A 23,966-nucleotide genomic window follows, 5' to 3' on the forward strand; every position below is an offset into this window, starting at 1 on the left:
AGCAAAGAGCTTAGAAATTAAATGAGCAGAGAGGTGCTGAGAGAGCAGGGTAACATCGGCATTCCCAGCACTATTACTTCTGATAGCCCATCCTGAGCTCTCTGCAGCAACATTACAGAAGTCCTGTTCTAGCTGCACTACAAACCATGCATGGAAATGAGCTGCAAGCGACAAACTGAGCATCAGGACACAAAGGAAACATAAGGAACCAGGAAGGGAAGGAAACAAAGCCCTAGCTTAAAAGCATAAAAATTTCTGGTAATTGAATAGAGCAGGCTTCCTACAGTATGAAAATTGGCCTTTAAAAACATATCTTTCCAGAGAAGATATCAGAACTGAAAATGCTGAGTATCCTTAGAGGCAGACTGAGAGCTCCTCCTCCAGCTGCCACTGTCCCTGAGGCAACAGTGCAGTCCACCAGCCATTCCTCCCCACTGCATTTATCCCATATGCCTTGCCAGGAAGCAAGGCCCCAGTCACCTTTGTGGTACTGTTCACCTCCTCAGCCCCAAGTAAGGGCTCTTATTCTTGGTTTGCTGCAACTTTCAGAACTCTGTCCTCTCTGTCCTAATAAGAGGAATCAACAAGAAACTGTTTACCGGGCACTGGCTGCACATCACCTGGGGTTTTCCTAACTAAATCACAAGGGAGTTGCCTGATGCTGGCAGGCTGCCTCTGCCTCCACACATATACCAGTAGACCAGTTTCAAGAAGCAAAGTTCCTCTTCTGGTAGTTTTAGAACCTGGGCACCTGAATGTTCAGCAGATAAAGTGTCGACAATAGCCCCCTTACTGAGACACTGTGCAGAACATTGTTCCATAGGATTTGGTAAGGCTGTCTTGGATGTATCTTGCTGTCACGGCATGATTCATTTGAAAAACACACTCTTTTGATTTGTATTCTAGGAAAGCATCATAAAAAAAAAATTACCAGACTTCTAGGTTCACCATCTCTTGGTATATCCAGGGCAATACTGGAGGTTTATCTAGGAGACCTACTTTAGCTAAAGAGCTGTGCACCTCAGCAGAGCCATATCTTGAGACAGGTGATTTATAGATGGTTTAATGGCCCTTTCTTTCCCTGAACTCTCAGAATCCCTAACAACCTTCAACAGTTAGGTAACACTAAAGTTAAAATTCCTCTGTTCGAGAGCATCCATCTCTCAACAGACTGGTAACATGACAGAAAGACTTCTCACCTTTTCCAACACCATTTCAAGCAAGTGCCTGAAAACTGAAACTCCACTGGAAGGAGGAGCTGGTCACACCTCCTTTCATCTTTCATCGCTGGACAGGAGGAAATCATTCCATTGCTAATATCACTAGACTCAGCAGAGATGCCCAAGGTTAAATGGACTGCAGAGATTCCTTTGTCAGCCTTGCAGGCATTTCCTTCAGATTTCAAATGAAGGACGGCTCATAAAGAGGAATCTGCAGCCTGTACATGGTAAATCCCAAATACTCTCTGTCCTGAGGAGAAAGCAGTAGATCCCAAAGCTCACTGAAGCCTACAGGGAAGATTTTCATTTGCTTTGAGACTTCAGGCAGGTCCAAAGATGCCAAAGATGAGGCATTGTTTACCACTGTTACCCATCTGACACTAAATTCATGGCACACACAGAACCTGTGAGAGAAATGCTAAATATTTAAATCTGCACACGCTCCCTTGCCCCCAAATATTGGAACAGTCTGCTCGTCACTGTTGCATTGATGATAGAAAATAGATGCTCTTCCCAATTCAAGCTGTGTAGAAGCTGAGCATCTCACTATAGTTATCAGACAAGACAGAGCCTCCCTTCACAAACTGTCAGTAATTGAGATGTGGCATCTGCCTCTCACCTTCTACGAATAGGTCCAGGGCACTGCTGTCTTCCACGGTATGCAACATCCCTAAAAGATAAACCACAATCAGTCATGGAACTCGTTCCTGCTTGTGATCATCAGTGCTGTAATGCCTTCTTGTAAAAAGAGATGCAAATTTTTTTCAGAACTGTTTTGTTTTCCCTCCTTCACATGACACCAGCCTGACTTTGTCAGAGGAAAGTGGATACTCTCAGGGAGTATCGCAAAAGGTGCTTCCACAAGCAGGACACAAGGACATGAAGGCATTCGGTTCTCTTGAGAATTTTTTCTGTACTTTATAGTTCAAGTCAATGGCTCCACCTATGTAAGTAAATATGTAACTGCTACCATCGCCACACCTCACTGCATATATCCAATATTATACATCTGAAACAACACTCCAGAATGACAGAAGTTAGAGCCCAGCTGTGAGTTGTCCTTTCTGTCTTCCATTCATACCAATTACCACAAACAGCCTTCTCCCTCCACAGCACTGAAAATCCTGAGGCCAAATTTGAACACCGGGTTTAAAGCATATGGAATAAATTGAACCTGAAGGCACCACTTCGCAAGTAATTTGTACAACAAGAGCGTAAGATTGGATATATTAAAATAAGCCACTGTCTGTCTCTACTACATCACAACAGATGAGAAACTCTACCTCCCAGCTCCTTCCAACTTCAGGTACCAACAGCATCAGGCGTCTGGTTCAGACCCCCACCTCTGCCACACCAAACCACTTGTTTCAACGTATCCCATCAAATTACCTCCCCTCCGGAGACTCCATGACCCCTCAGAAACCTGACCAACTAAAGCAATGTTATGACATTGCAGGTGAAGAAATTACTTATTTCCTGCCTCATCTGCCCAATCCTCAGTATCTTCCTTACACTTTGGAGAAGATTAGCATACAGCATTAGTGAGTATTGCAATATTAGCTGCATGAGGTTCAGGCTTATCTGAAATTCACCATCCCCTCATATGTCGCACTCCACCTCTGTTCTCTTAACCCTCTTTCTTCTGCCTGTGCTTATCCCAATATTCTCTCTCCAAAAATAAATGTATTTTCCTGAATTTACTATTAATACTTCCTCCACAGCACTGCTCAAACCTTTGAGGTTCCCTCTTACACTCTTGCACCAAATCATCCTTTGTCCATTCCAGGACATTTTGTCTATCCAAAATGTACATGTCATTGTTTGTAGCCCCGAGCTTGGACTGGGATTCCAGCTTCTCTAGCAGTTACACCAAGTACAGTAAAATCCCAAAGCTGTCCCCAAACCATCCAATTGCAAAGCTTCTTAAAGACAGCGAGAATAATTATTTTAAAACATACAAAAGCATTGAAATGCAAGCACAGCTCCCCTGTCTTCTGGGGTATTTTGTGTTAGGGTTGTACAGTGTAGGACTGAATTGGCCATAAGCACCACTCCCTCCACATCTGTATGGGACTACGTACACAGACAGCGGGCAACAAAAATGTGTGCGACAGAGAGAACTAATCCTGCACAAAGCTCTGTTTCTAACAAAGTTGCTCCCAAAACATGCACAACACCGTTTGTGCTGGGAAATAAACTGGGAAAACCCTGTTTGAATTATTCAGTGCATCAAGGCAGGGGAAAGGGCTTGTAAGTCACTTTCCCCCAAAGAACAAGAATTATCTGTGATGTGCAAATGAGATCATGGAATTAAAGGAATCCAGTACATCTGCTCTTTGAAGGCACTTGCATTTGTACCCTCCACCTTTCTCTTCCTGCCTTACTGTTCCCTCATTTAGACCATTATTTCTTCTCTGTCAAGATTTTAGACAACCTTTCAAAGACCTTTCCCAGAGCACTGCTGTGGAAACACAAACGAGCAAGAGATGTTCAAGATCACAGAGACTATAACTGGAAGGGCACTTTCTGACATCCCACTGAACACTGCATTCTGCTGTGAGGCCAACCCACCAGAAATAAAGCGGGTATTACAGTCCTACGGCTGCAAGGATTTCTAGAAACGTAACGCGATGGTGTGGAAACACCACTATGCAAATTCCTATTTTGCACATTTGTTATTAAATCCTGCGACACCTTTCTAAGCTCACATTTTCATTTCTGTATGAATCTTTATGTAACGCCACAGTTCAGCGAGATGAGAAAGCACTGAGGCATGAGACCAGAATTGAGGGCGTTCAGGGAAGAATCATACGCCAGGCACTCCTTGTTCTCCGGAAAGACTTTAAAGATATGTCAAGATACTCCGGAAAATTGCAAGAGCTTTATGAACATGCCAGTCTGTTGCTTTATTCTGTGCAGGGTGCTCGCCATGTCGGCTTTCTAAACCAGACTTCTAGTCTTTCTTTTGGAGGGTTTTCTCAATTACGTGCAACAAATCCTGCTCCTTGGGGAATAAGGGGATTAATTAACCTATTCTAAATCAAACGACAGGCAGTTTTCCGCGGGGAGTAATAACACACCTAAACACAGAATGGTGCAAGTATGGCATTGGGTACCTCAATATACTTTCGCTTTCTTTTTTTTTTTTTTTTGTTTCGAAGCTTCACATTTATTCATCTGCCCAAAACAAAAGGTAACGGCCCCCTCCCTGCTGCCGCCCTAGGCCGCAGCAGAGCTCTTACCAAAGAGGGCTCCTATCAAATGACCGCAGACCCTCTCGTCCGGGGCCAGCAGCTGCACCACCGGCAGCGCCCGCCGGGCCAGGGCCTCGTGGAGGCGGGAGAGGACGTGCTTCTTGCGCACCAGCTGCGGACCAGAGACAACAACCCCTCAGCGCGTCGGGCCCAGCCGCCCCGGGGCGGGGAGCGGGGGGAGGCTGCTGCCGGCGCCCGAGCCCCGAGGTGCCGACACCCCCGCCCCAGCGCCATGACACCCAGCCTGGGAGAGGGGGGCAGCCGGGGTGGGGACGGCTGCGGGGGCGGGGGCCGCCCACCGAGGCGCCGCCGTCGCCCAGGGTCTCCACAGCGCAGGCGAGGCAGAGCGGGGGCCGCAGCGCCAGGGCCCAGCGCGCGCTGTGCCCGCCGCCGGGCCGCGCGCACCCCGCCGCCATCGCCCCACCGCCGCGCTCTGCGCATGCGCGGCCCCGCCCCCCCCTCGTGGCGGCCGCTGGGGGGGACGGACCCGGCGGGGCCCCACGGTTGTATTCTGTGTCACGGCGTGCGCTGCTGCAGCGCCTGCGTCACGCTTTACGCATCCCCGCTGTGCCCCGGGGGAACAGCTCCGTGCTGCCGCCCCCGCCGCCACAGACGCGGGGCCGAGGCTCGGCCAGGCCCCGCCCGCCCGCCCCGCCTCGGGCTCTGCCGGGCGCAGCCGCCGGCCCCGCCATGCGGCCCCGCGCGGCGGCGGGGCGCGGAGGCTCCGCCCCCCCGGCCCCGTCCCCCGGCTTCCGGCGGCGACGCAGCGCGCAGGAGCGCTCCCCCCGCCTCCTCCTGATCAGCGCGCTCGGGCCCCGAGGAGCGACCGGGCCGCGCCGCGCCGCCCAGCTCAGGCCGCGGCCATGGTGAGCGGGGCCGGGCCCCGGCCGCCTTCCTCCTCCTCAGGGGGTGCCGCGGCGGGGGGCCCTGGGGCGGCGGAACGCTGCCTCCCCGGCGGCTGCAGGGCAGGGCGCACGTGGAGGCCGGGGGCGGGCGGGGCCGCGGCCGGTTGCGGGTCTCCCGCTCGGCGGCGGGGCGGGACGCCCGGGGTGGGGCTGGCGGCCCCGGGGGCACCTAGTGACGCGGGAGCCGCTCTCCCGGCCCGGCGTGTTCCTCCCCCCACACACACCCCGGGCCTGGCCGTGCCCCCGCGGGGAGCGGGAGCGTGTGCTGGGCTGGCGGAGAGCGGCCGGGGCAGCGTGCGAGGGCGGGCGGCGGAGCATCGCGGCCTGGGGCCGGCCCCGCTCGGCGCTGGCGGCGCCCGCCTCGGCCGCGGCGGCGGGAGCTAGAGGGGCCGCCCTTCTGCCGGCGCCGGTCGTTAGCGCCGCTTGTGACTTCGTTGCTGTTCGTTACGCTGTTGCCGTTAACGTTTGGAAGCTGCTTGTAGTTTGGAGAAGTAAACCTGATGGGTGCTCTTCTCGGGATTCCTTTCAAATTCATGCCTGAGCTCGTCCACGTGCTGCTGGCAGGAGCTCGTGCGCTGAAACACTTGGTTTTGTACAGCATCCGTGGTGGCGAATGCCTGACGGCCGCCCTGTCAGTTCACCGCTGCTGGTCTGTAGGACCCAGGTTGGCTGCCTCTGCGAGCAGAGATACCGTCTGCTCTGAAGATGAGAAGAATCCCTTTTTATAAATAAAATGCAGTGGGATTTTTAGTGAATGGGCAGAGCAACTGAGAACGGTGAGGCGACTCCAGCAGTCAGTACGTGTGGTGGACACGGTGCCTATGTGGCGTCGTTCAGAACAGAGCCCCCTTTGCTCCTGTTGTAATACTCTTTGCTTTTTCCTTTCTCTAGAGTGAGGCAGAGGTGAATCCCAAAGCTTACCCCCTGGCTGATGCGCAGCTCACCAAAACGCTACTGGATCTTGTGCAGCAGTCCTGCAACTATAAGCAGCTACGCAAGGGAGCCAACGAAGGTGAGACCTGTGTGTTGCGAAGGGTGCTAGAAATCACAGCAAGGATTTTGTGAGAAGCTGCGGCCAGAGGTTGTCTCTTCTCTCTAGCGGTGGGCCGTTAAAGTTACATAGATCCGGATATCGTGAGTGTCTCTCTCCTTCCTCCTCCTCCTAGCCTGCTTAAGCAATATTCAGGGACAGAACTAAGCTGTAATCTTTTCAACATTTATGTACAATTCTGGTAGATGCCCAGCTCTGTTCCTGGTGCGTGTCCTGCGATGGTGCATGCTTCAGTAGTGTGGCGCTGGGATTACCAGATGCCTCGCCAGTTTAGAATCATAAATGATTTAGCTTTGAGGGGACCTCTGGAGGTCTCTAGTGCAGCCTGCTCGGAGAGTGGCTCCCTTCACAGCTGGATCACGTTGCTTAGGGCTTTGCCTAGTCAGACTTTAAAAAAAACAATCCCTAAGATTAGCAACTCCACAACCTCTCAGGACCTTTGTCCTATGGCTTAAACTCTTCTTATAAGGGCAGGGGGGGAAATATAAAATTCCAGCATGTCCCCAGAATCTCCTTGAGGCAAGTCTGCAACTTGTCCCTTTCGCCGCGCACTCATGAGGACAGTCTGGCTCCGTCTTCTCCGCAGTCCCCTTGAAGTGGTAGATGACAGCAGCCGCGCCCCCTCCACTCCCACCTTGGCCCTTTCTTCTGCAGGCTAAGCAAACCCAGCTCCCCCAGTCTCCCCTCGCCCGCCAGCAGCCCTGGGCTGGCCTCGCTCCCTTGCGAATCTCCGCTGCGCCCGGCACCCCAGGGGCCGCCCTGTGAGTAACCCTCTCCCCGGCCCGGTAGCTGCTGCTTCCCTTTGGCCTGTCCTCGTGCCACCACTACATCTCCTTCTTGCTAATGCCGGTTTCAACGTCTCCTAATCGTGTTTTTCATTAGATGTGCTTTCCAAAAGGACCCAGACTTACTCTTCAGTTTCCTTTACAGCCACCAAAACGCTGAACCGAGGGATAGCGGAATTCATCGTGATGGCGGCAGATGCGGAGCCCTTGGAGATCATCCTGCACCTCCCTCTTCTCTGCGAGGACAAGAACGTACCGTACGTGTTTGTGCGCTCCAAGCAAGCCCTGGGCCGGGCGTGTGGCGTTTCCCGGCCCGTCATCGCCTGCTCCATCACCATCAAGGAGGGATCGCAGCTAAAGCCTCAGATCCAGTCTGTCCAGCAAGCTATAGAAAGACTGTTGGTCTAAATGCCCATGAGTTTATGTGTGTGTGGAATAGGAAAGTTGAAGTCAGGGGGAATTAATGTCTAGCTTCAGTTGAGATTATAGTTTTGGTATCAGTGTTTCATTTCAAAACACCACGTTTTTGTTTAATCATGGTTCAATTTTCAGTGTTTCTGCCTCTCCTCCCCCCTTTTTTTCCTGTTATTCTACTCCAGCCCATTCATTCTTATTGTATTACTTCTTGAAAAGTGATTGTACAACTGTATTTCCTGTTTGATGTTTAAAAGAAAGAAAGGAGAAAAAAAAATCCCCGCCTTACCTCCATGTCTGCCTGCTCAGGGCATTTTTAACCCACCCATTAGCTTACTCTGCATTGCAGTATTTCTGCTAAGCTTCAGCCTCTGGCAGATGCGAGTAACTCCATGTTTCTGAATGGTTTGGTCTGCTGAGGATAAGGCGTGTCGGCTCCCCGCACCGTGTGTGCGTGCAGACTGATGGAGTTGTTCCGTTAAGTGATGGAGCAGCGAGGCCATGCGTAAGGCAGGCAGTGGCCGCTGTGTAGCAGTGGACGGAGCCAAGATCAGTACATGTAGCACAACCCTTTTTCTTCTTGAAACCAGATGAGACTTCTGTAAGAGGTGTACGGGGAGCAGAAATCTTAAGGCAGTGCACAAGGGGAAATCTCTTATCTCACTCATTTTTAAATACTGACTTTTTAAGAAAAATAAAATTGCTGACAAAGCTAAATACAGTTGTCATTCCCTTGGGGAAGCATTTGCTGAAGTGTTCCTACTTGTAAAGCTAAACCGCTCAGAGATTGCCTAAAGGCTATTGCAGCGTGGTAGTTCATCCTCCTTCAGTTTTCTTTGCGTGGACTGCCTGGGCTTCCTACGGTATTTAAGTACAAAACACATGGTAAAGAGCAGCCTGCTGTGGCTGACCAGTACCCTACCTATCTCGTGCTTTAGGGAAGCTGCTGTACTGTAGTCACCTGATTGAAGATAAATCCTTTAAGTCCTAGCCAAGGCAACAGAGAGCAAGTGATTTTTCAGATAAAACAACTTGTGTCTCAAGAAGACAATATTAGATAATCTCATGTTCTGGAAAAGCGTGAAACACCACCAGCATTCTGGGAAAGCGTCAAGCACGACCAGCGTTTGGCTTAGTGGTGGTTTTATGGAGCTAGCTTTAGTTAAATGCATCTTGTATAATAAATCCACTTCCTGCTCTGAGCAGAGGAGTCTAAACCTCTGTGTTGGAATGGGTCATATCAAACCTGTCTGCTATTGCAGAATGCCAAAGCAAAGCTAGCATGGAAAGACCCATAGGTATAACAGCAGAAGGGAAAATAAGTTCTCTTGTAACGTTTCCACAGAGGCACTAACTTCATACCTTTAGTAAGTAAGAACATCCCGAGCAGATGAAATCAGCTCAGGAAGACAAATCATGTCTATATTTTTGTAAATGGCTGATAACTAACATCCTTGCTGAGGTGAACTTAATACAAAGATTTGAGAGTCCTTTCATTTGTATGAAGTTTAAAAACGCTGCTGTTCCCTTCTACTGATGCTGACTGTTGAGCTAGTTGTGTTTAAAACCACAGCTTTGCAAAGGACTTGCCCTATTGTACCATGCCAAGACAGCTGATGTAAGACAAAGCACATAAGGAGCAGAAATAAAGGATTCTTGAGCAAGCAAAATTGTCTTAATTTTCTGCTCTGAAGCCTTCCATCACCGTCCTTGTTGAACTTCTGCTTAATGCAATAGCCTGCTTTAAAAAAAAAAAAATAAAAGCAGCCAGGAGGAAGATCTAATAACCTAGACAAAACATGCCATAATCATCCAAAGCCTGAAACGTGTTGTGCCTGGGGGTTAGCAAGCCAAGAGAGACGTTAACAAGGGCATTTGGGGAACGAAAATTCACAAAATTAAGGACAGGGTAGTCTCACTATTTTATTGCATTCAAGTCTTGCTAAGACAAGCATTTACAGTAACTTCTTTGCCAAAGGGCAAAACAAATTGATAGCTTAGACAAATCTTTATTAAAAATAACTACTATAATGCAGGCTGATTGGAAGTATAATAGACTACGTAGCTTCAATACTGCAGACCTCAACATGGGCTAGCTGCTCTTCCGAGAGGAGCTGTGGAGGTGGAAGTGAGCAGCGTGCTGGCACAGGTAGGGTGCTCGCAGTGCCAAGAGAGCGGTCACGGCTGGCTCCGATATGCATACCACGCTACAGCACGGGCACAACCTTAATATATGACCTAATTCTTTAGTAAGTTGCCCAATGGTTTGTGTGCCAAACAGGAATCCCTAAAAACACCATGCAGACCAAAACGGATACCTCGTGTATCCTGTGTTTGCATCCTGTAGAAAGTTACAGTTTAGCTAAACAACTGGTACTGTTTTCTAGAGCCAGGGCAATGACTATTGGCTTTAATCATCTTACACTGCAAGACAAGTGGGGCATGCCAGGCGTGGAAGTTTAAAAACCAAAACATAGCCCCAGATGCAGCCTCCAGAAGTATGATTAAAAAATTGAAAATACTGGAAGTAACAAGGGCTACTCTCCACAACTTGCTATTTTTTTATTTTCAAAGCACAGACTTGAGTACAGAAGCCTGCACAATAGTCTGACTCATACTCGCTACAGAGGTGGAAAGCTCTATGCCATCTCAGTAATTTAATTGGGGTAAACGCTCGCAGCCTTCCAGGGAACATGACTTTTTTTTTTTTTTTTCCCTCCTTTTTTAAACCAGCTTTTGCTATTACTGTTTAAAAATGGGAGATGTTGGCTGTGCAGCTTTGTGAAGTGCTGGCTTTTTGCCCAAAGGATTGGCTACTGCTTCCCAGTAATTGTTTTCTCCTTTATGATCTGCTGGTAATCTTTCTAATGCCAATGATGGAAAAGAACCCAATTGATTACAAGCACTGATACTGACTGGCTGTTTTGGAAAGGAGGAGAGTAATACACCACATTTATACCCTCTGTTAGCACACACATTTGACCTGCTGCTTGAATTCTTGTGTGTGCCATTAACACAGATCATTCTGTTTTCTTACTCAAATTGAAGTGAGTTTTGCTGTCTTTATGATGCAAAGATAGTATAGCCAGTGTTGCAAAGTAAGAAATCCAAAATAACTTTTATTAAGAAACCAGGAAGGCACAACTGTGTTTACTTAGAGTGGGTAACCTGAGTTAGCAGGGAATTTAATTCTGCCTTTGGCTACTGTGAACAGAATCCAACTTTGCAGAGGTGTTTCACAACTAAAAGTAAAAAGTTTCTCCACTGCTATTCAGAATTCAGCAACATTTAGTCGCCTTCTCCTACACAGCAAGATTAAACAGGCAGCATCCACGTAAGACAACCAAAACTTTAAGCAGGCGGAAGTCAACCAGGGCCTTCTGCTCCTGCTTAGTGCTCGCTAAAGTATTCAGTTAGCGCGTCCATGAGCTCCTGCTTCTTCCCCCCACCCTTCAGCCCATAAAACCTGCATGCGTCCTTCAGAACGGGTACAGTGAGCTTGCCGAGAGTGCCCTTCTGTACATGACTCCGCAGCTTATCTTCTGAGACTTCTACCTTCGGCCTCTTCTCAGTTTGAGCATCAGAAGCTAGAAAGATAAATTTTAGATCATCAAGATTTAAAAAAGTTCCTTAACAGAAAGACATCAATGTTTCTCATATATAACACAGTTAATGGCCGTTAGCACATGGTACTTTAACAGCTACCTACACACTCACAGACCTAGTTTCCCTATTTTATGAAGTAGGTGTCACTCACTATGTAACTCATGTAATATATTTCATTGATATGAGCGATCTCAAACTCAAGTATGAAACTTTGTGTTCTGATGGAAAGATCACCCCCAAATGAAACTTTTAAGGGATTCTCATCTAGACAGGAGAATTCAACTATTCCATGGGGAATTCAGCTAACTCCCACTTTATGCAGAGTTTCATAGACTCCCAAATTACACATGTACTTCAGCATTTAGCCCTAAGGATGCCTATCTTGGACTTGCTAAACAGACCATGCATAAAAGTCTGCTTCCTCACCAAGAACAAACTGAAAGCGTGAACAATTTTACTACTCTGTTGTAAAAAAACCCAAAGTTATTAATAACGATAAAAATAATAATTTTGCAGTAATTTACCCACATTGCTTCCTATAGTTCTCTGTTTTTCCACTATGCAGTTTCTTATTCCAGCAGCTCTCTAGCTGGATACCACAATATCCTTTAAGAATCACCGCTGGATATAAGTCCACTTTGTTGTGGAGATGAGTAAAGAGTTATTGCACAAGCAACTTTAAACTACGAGACAAACTGAAAACGCAGAGGCCTCTAAACAAAGAACACAGACACCATGTTGCATGTCTGCACTGTCATTACTCACCTTGCTTTCGCTTTACAGCCTTCCCATCAGGATTGTAGTCAGGGGGATAAACCAGCTGCTTGAACTCCTCCACCAGGTTGCCCAGCCTGCGGTCCATCTCTTTAGCTTTTGGCACTGGCAAAAGAGAAAGATTTGCCCTCTTAAAAACAGAGTGATCACAGGAAAGTCTAAATGAGGCCATCACCAGATACAATTGTGCTTCTGTAATAACTAGCATGCAAGTGTCTTGCAAGCATGCAAAATGCAAAGACCTATGTTATGATCTTCACAAATGAGAAATTTACAGCTCTTGGTAATATCAAGAGTTTGTATTATACATAGGTAATGGACTCCCACATATCCCTGAACAGGAAATATTTACACAGAACAAAACTGACACGGTGGAAGTGATACAGAAGATCTCCCACCTGGTTGCACAGATAGCCAGGTCTAATCTCAGACATTTAAAATACAACAAGTTACTATCTAAGGTTGCGAGTAGTTTGAGGCAGAACAGCTTGTTTCTGTCATGTATTTGTATGATATCTAGCACAGGGACCCAGATTATTTGCTAGGTATCACTTCAGAAGAGATAAACAGTTACTCTAACACTATTCCTGGAGTACAACATAATTTTAAAAAAGGAACTTCCCCTTCAGGAGTAGGTTTCTATCCTTCCACAAGATATTCTTCTATAGAAACTCATAGCCACAAGGTGGCATCATTGCCTCCTAGCAGAATAATGCTCTAAGTTATTCTGCCCATTTATCAGACTGAAATATTAGACTCTTGAAGAGAGAAATTTCAGAGAAAACATTTGTCACCATAGAAAAAAGGTGATTGAATTGTAATTTTGGAGGGTAAAGTGATCAATTTTTCCTTTATCTTAAAAGTGACACCATTAGAAAGTAAAGTTTCAATATTTCAGAAGGGACGCCTCCAGAGTTTTACATCTTGGAACTGCACAGAACTAAAATATTTTTTAAAAGACATTTGGTTTTGTAGTGGCACATCTCTGGCTTAGAACAAAGTCAAGAGCTCTCTATCCCACCTCCCTTTGCGCCCACCAATAATTCTCACTTGTAAGATCTTCAGCTTGTTCTGGTTCCATCAAATCCAGCGCCAAAGCCTCCAGATTCCTGAAGTGCTGCTGCAAAACTGGGTTCTCAAAGCTGTCAGTCCTGTCAAGAATCCCCCAAAATGTCAATGCATGCTGCCAAGACGACAGACAAGACACATAAGATCTGCCACCAATCTATTTCAAAGTAAAACTTCCCTCTTTCCCACATAACAATCTATCTCATCGGAAGAACTGCTTTTCCTCTTTTCAATTTACCTGCTGAATCACTATCCCGTCATGCATCAACCGTATTAGAAAGCTGTGCGAGACAAATGGAGACAGTGGCATTCTACTTAAATACCAGTTATGCCACTTTCCACATACCTAGAAAAAAAAAATCTACCAAAAAAGCACTTCATAAAATTTATCCTATCTATAATGAAAAAGGCCTAACTATTCTCTCCGAAGTGCTCTAATTTAAACGATCCAGGTCTGAACTGCAACAGATTGGCAGAACCACAATAAAATGTGATACCTCTGCAACAAATGACAACAGCCTGGAAAACAAGAGCGATTCTATAAAGAACTCCAGAACGTGCTACATACTGCACGTGGTGCCTGGGTATTCAGAATAATTAAGAATAAAGTTTGGACAAAGCTACTGCAAAGGGAAGCAATTTGCATCAAAACACATCAAAACTCCATCTTGTGGGCACCACAGCTGAACAACGTATGCAACAGAGCAAGCAATAGTGTTGTGTTTTCTTCCCCGTGCCGCCCCCTCACATGCACACTATTTATCTCCACATACCTGTATTTGAATCGGAGTTTTTGAATTATTTCCTTCATTTTGTCCACCTGCTCTCGACTGGCTGGCACCTTTTCTGTAAAATCAACATTCCGTTTGTCATCCGCGTATGGTAAGAAAATTATGTGGAAACCTACACAGAAAAGGGAGAGCAGAGAACAGTTATGCAGAACCATCGCCTCAAAACAGTAATTTATGGGAAAGACCGAGATGTTTATCAGCTAGGTCTGATGATTCCCCAAACTAGCTACTATTTTGCTGTAAACAGCAGCAATTCATAATACCTCCTAGTACCTACAGCATGACACTCAATACTAATCTCAGTGTATATAACCAACATCGCTAATGGCTTTTTGAAAGAGATTCAAACTAATGCATAGCTAAGAGATGGAAACTTGTTGCCTGCTTTTTATACAGGAGATCAGCTTGTGCACCTTCCCCATCTCTCACTGGATATGAGCTTGAAAAAGGCTTGTTTGAAAATTAAGTTAATGCCCATGCTTTATTTCTGAAATGCTTTACATTGTACACAAGCAGCGTTGCTCCCCTACTCTACATCCTTCCCAGAAGAGGATTTTCCAGTTAAAGAGGTGAGAAAATGGAAAAGAGCAAGAGTCCGCCGTTGCTCCCTGATCATCCCCCTCTCAGCTGCTATGGTGCAAGGCTCAGGATGCGAGATTATTTATTTAAGGCTTTAAAATGTATCCTAGGATACAATAAAATTCAGGGAAAGACATTCCGTCTAGTCAGCAAACAGAAAAAAGGGCTTTTAATTTTTAGGTCAGTTGCTTGAATCTGCTAAAAAAAGGTAGGTGCTGGGAAAATACTGTAGCCATGTTACACCTGAGCAAGCACCGATGTAACTGGAGTTTTAAAAATAGATTCAACATCAGATGCTTACAGTGACAAAACTGAAGAAAAGGGATGTTGGAAAGCACTCTCCCCAGTTTTAAGGGGAGCAGCACCAAGAATATTTTTACGCAATACAGGAGTCCATTATGCTGACTGCATCTGATCATGCAGGGAAAGGCAGCATCTCTTCCCATACCTGGAGGGGCTATCTGCGCTTTTTCCTCATCCACCTCTTCCTCCTGGGGAACCAGGGCCACGAAGCGAGGGGGAGTGTTCCGGCGGGCGGTGTATCTGCACAGTGCCATCGCCTCCTTCTCCAAGCATTTCATCAGTAAGGCATTAAATAGCGTTGTACTCCCTGCAAAGTAAAGACTGCATCCGTCAGATTGACAGCTTTGCTCCTTTGTTCAGGAATGTAACCCTAGATATTACAGGACCAGAGCAGTGAGAGTTCTGGTGAAAGAAATGAAATCACTAGTATATGAGCAACGAAACACAGTTGAAAATTGGAAACGGGTATCTACAAAGCCTCTTTCTGGTCTGGTGGGACATCATAGTAGCAGCACATCATAGGACCTTTTGCAGAAGTAACACACTAAGAATTCAGATTGCAATATTCCTCTATTGAGGCACACGTTTGCTTTGTATTTTACCAGATATGGTGGTCAGGAAAAGACCGACATGTAAGTAAGGTGTTTGATTCAGGAAACTGCTAAGCTGGAGAAGCTAGTGTAAAGGTTCTTCTTTAGTCAGACACTGCAAAACATCTGGTCATAACTCAGCCCTCTTTATCCACCAGTAGATTGAGGAGCTGGAGTTTTTTTCTTTACTATTGCAGTTTGGGATAGATTATTACTATATTTCTAGATAAGTAGATTTACATATACACATAAAAAGGGGAGAAAAAGCAGTCCTAAGCATCCTCTCCTTCTCTCTTTACAAGCCTGTAAAGTGCTGTCAATTCAACCGTACTTCCTCAGTATTTTTATTTTTTAACGACCTTTGCCTTCTTGTCAGGTACTAGGATCCTTCACCTTCACGAATGACAAAACCAAATATACATCTGCATAGTTTGATTAGCTGCTTGTCATGATGGATGAAACATGAAGCCAAATCAACTCTTCTGCTACTGAAGAAAACAAGAATTAACTGCAGCTGAAAGGGGCAGTAACAGTTAATTCTATACTTTTTAACATTAGCAAGTTTTTAAGTTGGACAAAGATTTTACACTCAATGATCCCCACTGAAACATACCACAAATCAGCTGGTTACCCTAATGCAAGGTGGTGAATCTTCTCTTGCCATCTTTACTTACCACTTACTATGGACTCCTCGGGATAGATGAACTGGGAGGGCTTGATATGGTGGTGCTGTTTTAGCATTGAAAGTGGTTTGAAGCCAATCAGAAACAAGCCCGGAGAATCAAACCGTTTTAATTCTTCTGTTTCCTCTTTCTCCATCACAATCTGGCGGTTTCCGTATGTCTAAACCAGGGAAGAGCAGATAGTAGTGCTGCCAGCATAAAAAAAATTGCAAGGGGGGCAGGAAGAGGATGCAATTGCTGTCTTCCACTACTGAAAAGAGGGTTATAGACAAGACAGAGCAAACTCTCGTCATTAGTGCACACTGAAATGGCAAGTCACAGCCCGTGACCATTATCCCAAGGGAAATTCCACCTGGAGAGTAGCAAAATGCACTTTCCTAAGACAATGGTTAAGCCCTGGCATAGAGAGGCTGTCACATCTCACCCCTGGCGTTCTTCAGAGCTGTCCCAAACAAACCCTGAGCGACCTGATCTGGTTTTGTGAGTCTTGCTCTGGGCTGGGTTGGACCAGACATTCGCAGAGGTCCTGTCTGATTCTAAACTTGCTTCAGCAAATGCACGTCAGCTATCCACTCCTGGCAGAAACACTGACTGAGAAACAACGCTTTTGAAGCATCACTCATATATCACAAAACAAAAAACATATTGTAGTCCAGCTGCTGAAGTTAGACATCAGGGCTTAACGCTCAGCTTTCTGTTCATTTCCCATACTTTATTTCAAGAAACTCACGTCCAGTATAAATAAACTTAATATTTAATCTTAAGACAACGACTTTAAGAGCCTTTGGCGTGGAAGGACACACAAAGTGTGCTTGTGACAATATACCTAGCAACTGCATATCCTGCTTTGAAATAAGGCTGTGCCTGAACAGAACATGACATTCAATCTACATCAGCCAAACTATAAAGCAGGAAGGCAAAGCAAAGAACAAAATAACAAAAAACAAGGTAACATGCCCTTTTTTTTTTTGTTTGGAAAAGAGCTCCAACCCCCACCCTGTGATTCACACTTAAATGTTTAATAAAACGGACAAAATCTGTTCCTAATGAATCAAAAGATAACACCAGCAGCAATAGCACAAGGCCACATAAGGTCGGGCTCTGACAACCTGGTTCTGCCTTACAGAAAGAAATGACCTGTGTTCCTGAGTGCGCTTCCACCAGCGGCTATGCTTTCCCTTGACAGTCATGACAGGGAAACAACCCACTCTCGCTCTGCATAGCTTACACAGTGACCAAGCTTTCCCCAGGGGCATACAGATGTAAGTATTTCTGCATCTGATCTTGAAAGTGAAATACAAACAAAAGCAGCAAGAGAATCAGCGTCTCCCCACCACCACCACAGAGACAGGAAAAAGCAGGCACATAATCAATACGTTACCTGAGCCCTTTTTGTGTCACTAGGCAGGAGCAAGCTGCCTGTTTTTCCATTAAACATCCTTGTTTTTGTTTTAACCGGTTCATTAGTTTCCCGATAAAGCTTCACCGGATACGGCTTATAAGCTTTTTGAACAAGGTTGTAAACACCAACAGAAAGCGCCAGATCTTTGTTCAGATACAGATTTAACCTGTGAAAAAAAGCAGATACAGACTTGAGACTTTTGAAAGATCACTTTTGCAAAAGAAAGCCGTCTCCGCAGATAACCTATTTTCTGACCTCCTCCTATTCTCCTCCCCCAAAATCACATGTATCTCTGGAAACACAGTATTACTTGAGTCGTAATCTCACTTGTATAAAAACATTCTTGCAATGCTGCCACTTCTGGTCATTAAAATGATGTAAACACAAATAATTTACCATATTTCTTTCACCTTTTTTCACTCTGAAGGGCAGATATGCTCAAGTAGAGCACAGGACAGGTTCACATTTGGGCACCCCACTTGTGCTTAATGCAATGTGACCTCTAAATTCACATAGCTGTTCACACAGAAGGCAAAATTCCCCAAAAGAACCCCATCAAGACAAACAATACCACGATTTCAGGGGAAAAAAAACAACAAACCAACAGAAGTTAGAGAAAAATTCAGAAGTAAAGGTTTAAAATTGGAGGTAATCCTCAAGTTCTGAGAGCAGAACAGTGAATGACTGTGAATGTTACTTCCTCTCCTCTAAAACCTATTACTGGTACGGGATTCTTCCTCCTCAATTATTAGAAAACTTGAGGAACATTCCCAGAAGAGAAAAACAAAGCTGTGAGCAGGAGCAAGAATGCCAGTGACAACAGCTCAGGTTGGGATTCTTCTTTTAATATATATTAAAAAAAATCACTAGGCTGTGAAGTTCATTCCCTTACTGTGCTTCCACATCATTCTGCTATGAACTCACTCATTAAAAAAAACAACTATTACGGAGTACGTGGTTCCAAAAATACTCTCTATCTGCTTTGCCAAGATCCCTTTAATCTCTCTGTAAGTATCTCTAATCTTTCAGTATGAGATCAGAAATATCAAGGCTGTGTGAATCCACACCAAGTGCCTAGACAGACCGGCCTATTTAATAATAGGCCAAAACACCTACCAGTCACATTGAGATAAGATTTTTCTAAGTTAACACTAGTAAGAAAAGCCTCATTTCAATCAGATTTCACTATAAACTAACCATTTTGCTTGTTGCAGATTTTTTGGTAAGTATTTTACTTGGCAATGATGTTATTTTTTGAAAAATTACCATTTCTGGCCAAGCTCAATACATGAGATGTCACGCAGAGGAAAAAAGGAGGTCTAGTTTCACTCTCCACTCTTCTCATCCACCAAGGACAAATATCCTTGGAAGCTACAGAAGAAACACCAATCTTGGACTAAGGAATTAAGATTGAGGAATGTAAGCACTGATGCCTTTATAGACCAATCATTCCAGACAAGGGAGGTGAGATGCAGTCTAAAAATAACATCAGGTGCCTCCATTGAATGAAATATTATAACTAGGCACAAACCTAGCTAAAGCCCGTTTCCTTGCTTCCTTTGCTCGTACTTTCTTCATGAGATGTTCCAGTTTTCCTGACTCCTCAGGTTGGATCCCAAGGTCCTCATCCTCTGCTATGTTTACAATATCCCTGTAGAACAAAGAGATATCGAACCCTCCAGGCTTCTTCAAGTGCATCAAGTCCAGGATGATACCTAGAAACAAAGTAAGAGAGAAGAGGAGGATCACAGACACTGCTTTTTTCTTACATCGGCATGTTTCTCAGCACTCTCAGATTTCTCTAGCTAAGCAAAGAATTTAAGCAAGAATAAGCTCCAAATTGTCATCTGCACCAGATGTGAAAGTTTCTAGGGAAAGAGGCAAAAGACATTCTTCAACTTCAGTCAAAACAACGTAGCCTAGAAAATGTTTCCTCCCTAATTAAGAATCTGGACAACATTGTGCATGAAACTGCTCTGACAAGCTCCTATAAAACATAATCTTACCTCAGGCACAGAGGGAAGTAATGAGTGCAGAAATTCCCCTTTCCCGGTTATAAGGGCTAATAGATTAGGGAAGCCTCACAGCTTCTAGATCCAGCACATCTGCTGAACTCCAAACACACTGGTTACCTCAGATACATAGTTGAACTAATGAAGCATTTGCTCTTTAGTCTCTGAGCTCAGTGTGCTGTTCTTCAGCTAATTAAAAATGGAGCCAGTAAAGTAATTTTCCTTTTGCGTTAACTTAGTGTTATTATTCCCTTCCTGGAAAATGGTGGAACAATGAAATAAAGTAGAGTTTGTTTTCCACAGCATTCTCAAGTCCCAATTTATGCTATCAGAGCAGAAAAAGAGATCCTAGAAAATAGGTGTTAGATGTTGGATACCAGATTGGATAACAGATTTTCTAATTTAAATCAGATACCAAATTTGTAATGTAGAAAGGTTCAGAAAGATCCCCCAGTTCTGATGATTTTACATTCTTTTTCCACCGCAAACTTGCAATGCAGTTAACATCTGCCGCAAGGATACATCACTTTTATTCTGCCTGAAATTAAAGGGGAAATAACGACCTGTGTCTCTCAAATCACCAGCTCTGGTCCTGGCCAGCTTGGCTTTAGCACTGTCATTGGCATGAGGGTCATCCTCATTGGTGAAAAGCATGATCCTTTTGTGGCTCAGTCTGACTCGGACATCACTGAAGAGATTAGAGCAGGCCCAGAGCGCTTCACCCAGTGAATAGTCAGCATTGTGGCCAAAGGTCTCACGGAAAAGTGCTCGTCCGTCGTCTCCCCTGTAGTGATCCAGCTCTAGAACACGCTTTGCACCTAGGGGCAACAACAGCATTCACGTGCATTAGAAATACTGAAAGAAGCACCGCAAACTCTTCTAAACATGCACCAAGGGTCCCTTGCAGCCGACATCTGCGTAATGTCCCCTAGCACCTCTGTGGCGGTGCCCTTCCAACACCTGGATGAGAAAATTGTTCCGGATAGCCTAACATTTGCAATACTGCAAGCCGGTTACCATTTGAAAGCACCCACTAGGGCCAAGAGGACACAAAGTGCCCTGGCACCTTCCTGCTGGGGGAGGGAAAGAGGCAGGGAACAAAGTATCGCAAACCCTCTACACTGAAAGGACAAGTTCTCAGCAGGAAAGGCAGCAATTGCACCCACTGCAGAGGCACGGCAGACTGCTGCGCCACCAGAGAAAGGAGAGGAGGCTGAAATACATCCTGCATCTCCACAGCACGTTGGGAAGGCGGAGAATTCCTCCTGCTCCCTTGCCCCACGTGCCAGATAGCATCAACCTGGAGGTCAGATTCAGCTGATAGATCACCACACGGAGCACAGCAACATTCAGGGCAGGTATCGATGACCTTTTTAAAGCTCTGCAGATTACTCCAGGCCAACTATGACTCCTTTTCCCACCTGTCTAATAGCAGGTTATCTGTCTTCTCCCATAACTCTACCAAGGGAGACAAGCTTTCATTTTTCAGCTACTGCATTCTGCAGAGCTTCTTCCTTTGTCCTTCACTCAAATTCTATAGCACTTCTGAAATCTCATCTGAAAATGTCTTTTCCCCCCTATTTACTATTTTACTTTCACCTCCTCATACGTGTTCATAATTATGTACTGCATGATAACTAACCATAGTACTTCTTCCTTCTCCAGAACACGCTGCTCTCCAGGGGCAGCAAATATACAATCCTCTTCCTTTTTAACAACGCCCACCTTTCACCTGTACTGTCTTTATCAGCGCAGCGAAGCTCCTGCCTCTAACACAGGGAAAAGGGCAAGCAGGGAAGGAGGAGGAAAAAGGATGAGCGAGAAGCTTCAGACGCTTGCTGCCAGAAAAGGGAGAAGAACCTAGGGTAGTCTTGTCGGGTCCCCGTTGTAATTAATTCTGAAACTAGGACAAGGCACAGTTCTTTCAGGAGAACCCCATGTGTTATTAAACTTGCACCTCCTGGTTAAGAAAATGAAATCAAACCTCCTCAGAGATAAAGGCTGCTATTAAAAGCTAGTAGACAAAATCCCCCCACAAGACTCTCCGCTGTCAGAGAATTTGTCACCACTAGCATGCATTCTTTGCACTCCTCCTCCTACCTTTTCCAATTCAGCAACTGGCACTCGTTATCAAGCAGATGCTAGCTAATTCTAAGAAATTCTAAGGAAATGGAAGAGCTAAACTCAAGAATTGCAAAACTTATTACGAAAATAAGAGATGGAACACCCCAAACAGGTTAACATGTTGGACAACCTGTTTTAGCTGACCCTGCTTGAGCAGGAGAGTTGGACAAGGTGACCTCCAGAAACCCCATCCAACCTCAGCCATTCTGGGATATTCTCCACCAGCTGGAATCCATGGTGCCTTAGCGTGCACACGCACTCTTCTGAAGTGCGACAGACACATGATGGGCTTTCGAGAGTTCTGTTGAGATCCTCTTAGGTTTAGCAGACAGCAAGCGAACGACCACATTAAAATAGAAGAAAAGACATAGGAAAGGGATCTGCACCAACTATAACAGAAAAAGCTAAGCTCCCACTAAGTTTCTAAGCTTTCAATACATTTCTAAATCTATCCCCAACCCCAATGCACCTGTCCTGGTTTCAGCTGGGATAGAGTTAGTTTTCTTCTTAGTAGCTGGTAGAGTGCTGTGTTTTGGATTTAGGATGAGAATAATGTTGATAACACACTGATGTTTTGGTTCTTGCTGAGCAGAGTTTATACAAGTCAAGGACTTTTCAGCTTCTTGTGCTCTGCCAGGTGCATAAGAAGCTGGGAGGGGGCACAGCCAGGACAGCTGACCCAGACTGGCCAAAGGGCTATGCCATACCGTATGACGTCATGCTCAGTATATAAGCTGGGGGAAGAAGGAAGGGGAGGACATTGGACGTGATGGCGTTTGTCTTCCCAAGTAACCGTTACGCGTGATGGAGCCCTGCTTTCCTGAGGATGGCTGAACACCTGCCTGCCGATGGGAAGTAGCGAATGAATTCCTCGCTTTGCTTTGCTTGTGCGCGTGGCTTTTGCTTTACTCATTAAACTGTCTTTATCTCAACCCATGAGTTTTCTCACTTTTACTCTTCTGATTCTCTCCCCCATCCCACCGGGGGGGAGTGAGCGAGCGGCTGTGTGGTGCTTAGTTGCTGGCTGGGGTTAAACCACAACAGCACCTCAGTAACAGGAATTTTTTTTGTTTATCTGATAGCTCTCTGTTTTCAGGGAGACCAGTTATTGACAATGCTACTACACAGATTTCCTTACTCTACCTGTCTACATAACCTTCATATCACTTTACTGCCTTTACCTGGATTGTCCAGCTCCTGAAGAACATAGACATGCTTGAAATCTGCTGAGTTCTTGTTCTTTTCCGTACCATAGAACACGACACTTAACAGGTCCCTGTCACTACTAATAATTTTGCTGGTATACACATTCCGGATGCACTGAAAAAAACACACACAGGTCAAAATACGAAGAACATCAGTTGCAGCAATGACACAAAAGTTTTACCTTTGGCAATTAGCAGTTTATACACGTAGACTCTAGCAAACAGAAGAACTGTAACAAATGCTTTAAGGCAAATTTCAACAGCAGAAAGAATCTGGGATTTTGTTTTTCGAAAGGCTTTTTTTAGCACACAGCCTTATGTATTTTTCATTACCATTCCCCTTCTACAAGCAAGATCAATGAAATAAACGTCTCTTGAATACATCGCCCTGAACGCAGATTGATCGCTCATTCTATAAACATTTCCCTCACCGAACTCTGGACACGGCTCACCAGGCAATAGATCTTTCCAAACCCACAGCCATTCAGCGGTAGTGACCTTACACCAACAGCTGCGGCAGAGCGACAAGCCGGTAGCCGTACCCGCGGCGGTGCCGAAGGCGATCCCTGGAGGGTTTGTGAAGCCCCCCGAGGCTCCCTCGGCAGCCTTACCTGGATGGTCATGTCGAAGGGAGTCACTCCGTCCCCGTCGGGCTCAAACATGGCCTTGGAGGCATCGACTAAGAAAATGAGGCTGTCCCGACCCGAGAACCTGTAGTCCGCTACGGAAAGGGGGGCGAAACGGTTTTAGCAGCAGCCGCCCCTCTGCCCGCTGACCCCCAAGGTTCCCCGGGGGGGAGGGGGAAGGTCCTTACCGACCGCCTCAGCCCCCTCCTCCTGCTGCTCGTCCTCCTCCTCCTCCGGCCCCTCGCTCCGGTAGTAGGACACCCACTCCGACATGGCTCCCAGCGCGGCACCAGGCCCAACGGCCGCGGAACCGCCGGCGGAGGGGGAGGGGCCCGGGCCCCGCCGCTCTTACCTGCGCTCAACCAACCGCCGCCGCCACGCGCCGCCCGCCGCTGCCCGCCACTCATCGCGGACCCGCCTCCCATAGTAACTCTAACCAATGGCGAGAGAGGAAGGGCGGGAAGCCGCGCCCCCTCTCCGCGTGGATTGGTTGCAGGTGGGGAAAGAAGGCAGGAGCTCTGCCCACCCTGCGCGTGGCTGCGGCTGGCAAGCCGGAAGAGGCGCCGAGCCTCCG

The 23,966-nt window shown here is 46.1% G+C and overlaps 3 protein-coding genes across 3 annotated transcripts in view; 1 reads left to right on the top strand and 2 right to left on the bottom strand.

Moving 5' to 3' along the window:
* The window catches only part of LOC104021704 (coiled-coil domain-containing protein 134), a 47,295-nt gene extending 42,399 nt beyond the window's left edge, over positions 1-4,896 (bottom strand). The window contains exons 1-3 of the mRNA XM_087764633.1: positions 4,774-4,896; positions 4,463-4,586; positions 1,840-1,890 (exon numbers count right to left, since the gene is read on the bottom strand). Of these exons, the coding sequence (XP_087620759.1) occupies positions 1,840-1,890; positions 4,463-4,586; positions 4,774-4,890 (292 nt within the window). The 5' untranslated portion in view covers positions 4,891-4,896. The remainder of the gene's footprint in view (positions 1-1,839; positions 1,891-4,462; positions 4,587-4,773) is intronic.
* Positions 4,897-5,172: 276 nt separating this feature from the next.
* On the top strand, positions 5,173-8,346 carry SNU13 (small nuclear ribonucleoprotein 13). The gene is made up of 3 exons (XM_087764634.1): positions 5,173-5,340; positions 6,271-6,391; positions 7,361-8,346. Exons 1-3 carry the CDS (start codon positions 5,338-5,340, stop codon positions 7,621-7,623), a joined length of 387 nt encoding a protein of 128 aa, XP_087620760.1. The 5' UTR covers positions 5,173-5,337; the 3' UTR covers positions 7,624-8,346.
* Positions 8,347-10,728: 2,382 nt separating this feature from the next.
* On the bottom strand, positions 10,729-23,815 carry XRCC6 (X-ray repair cross complementing 6). The gene is made up of 12 exons (XM_009475245.2): positions 23,581-23,815; positions 23,378-23,487; positions 22,743-22,881; positions 20,001-20,255; positions 18,957-19,140; positions 17,405-17,591; positions 16,015-16,183; positions 14,896-15,057; positions 13,851-13,980; positions 13,060-13,160; positions 12,001-12,114; positions 10,729-11,216 (listed from the first exon to the last, which is right to left on the bottom strand). The coding sequence occupies exons 1-12, from the start codon at positions 23,663-23,665 to the stop codon at positions 11,020-11,022; spliced, it is 1,833 nt and encodes a 610-aa protein (XP_009473520.1). The 5' UTR covers positions 23,666-23,815; the 3' UTR covers positions 10,729-11,019.
* Between the last annotated feature and the right edge of the window lie 151 nt (positions 23,816-23,966).

Source organism: Nipponia nippon, unplaced genomic scaffold (genome assembly GCF_047370975.1).
Source record: "Nipponia nippon isolate SJK-2023a ecotype South Korea unplaced genomic scaffold, ASM4737097v1 scaffold_3, whole genome shotgun sequence".
Taxonomy (NCBI): Eukaryota; Metazoa; Chordata; class Aves; order Pelecaniformes; family Threskiornithidae; genus Nipponia; species Nipponia nippon.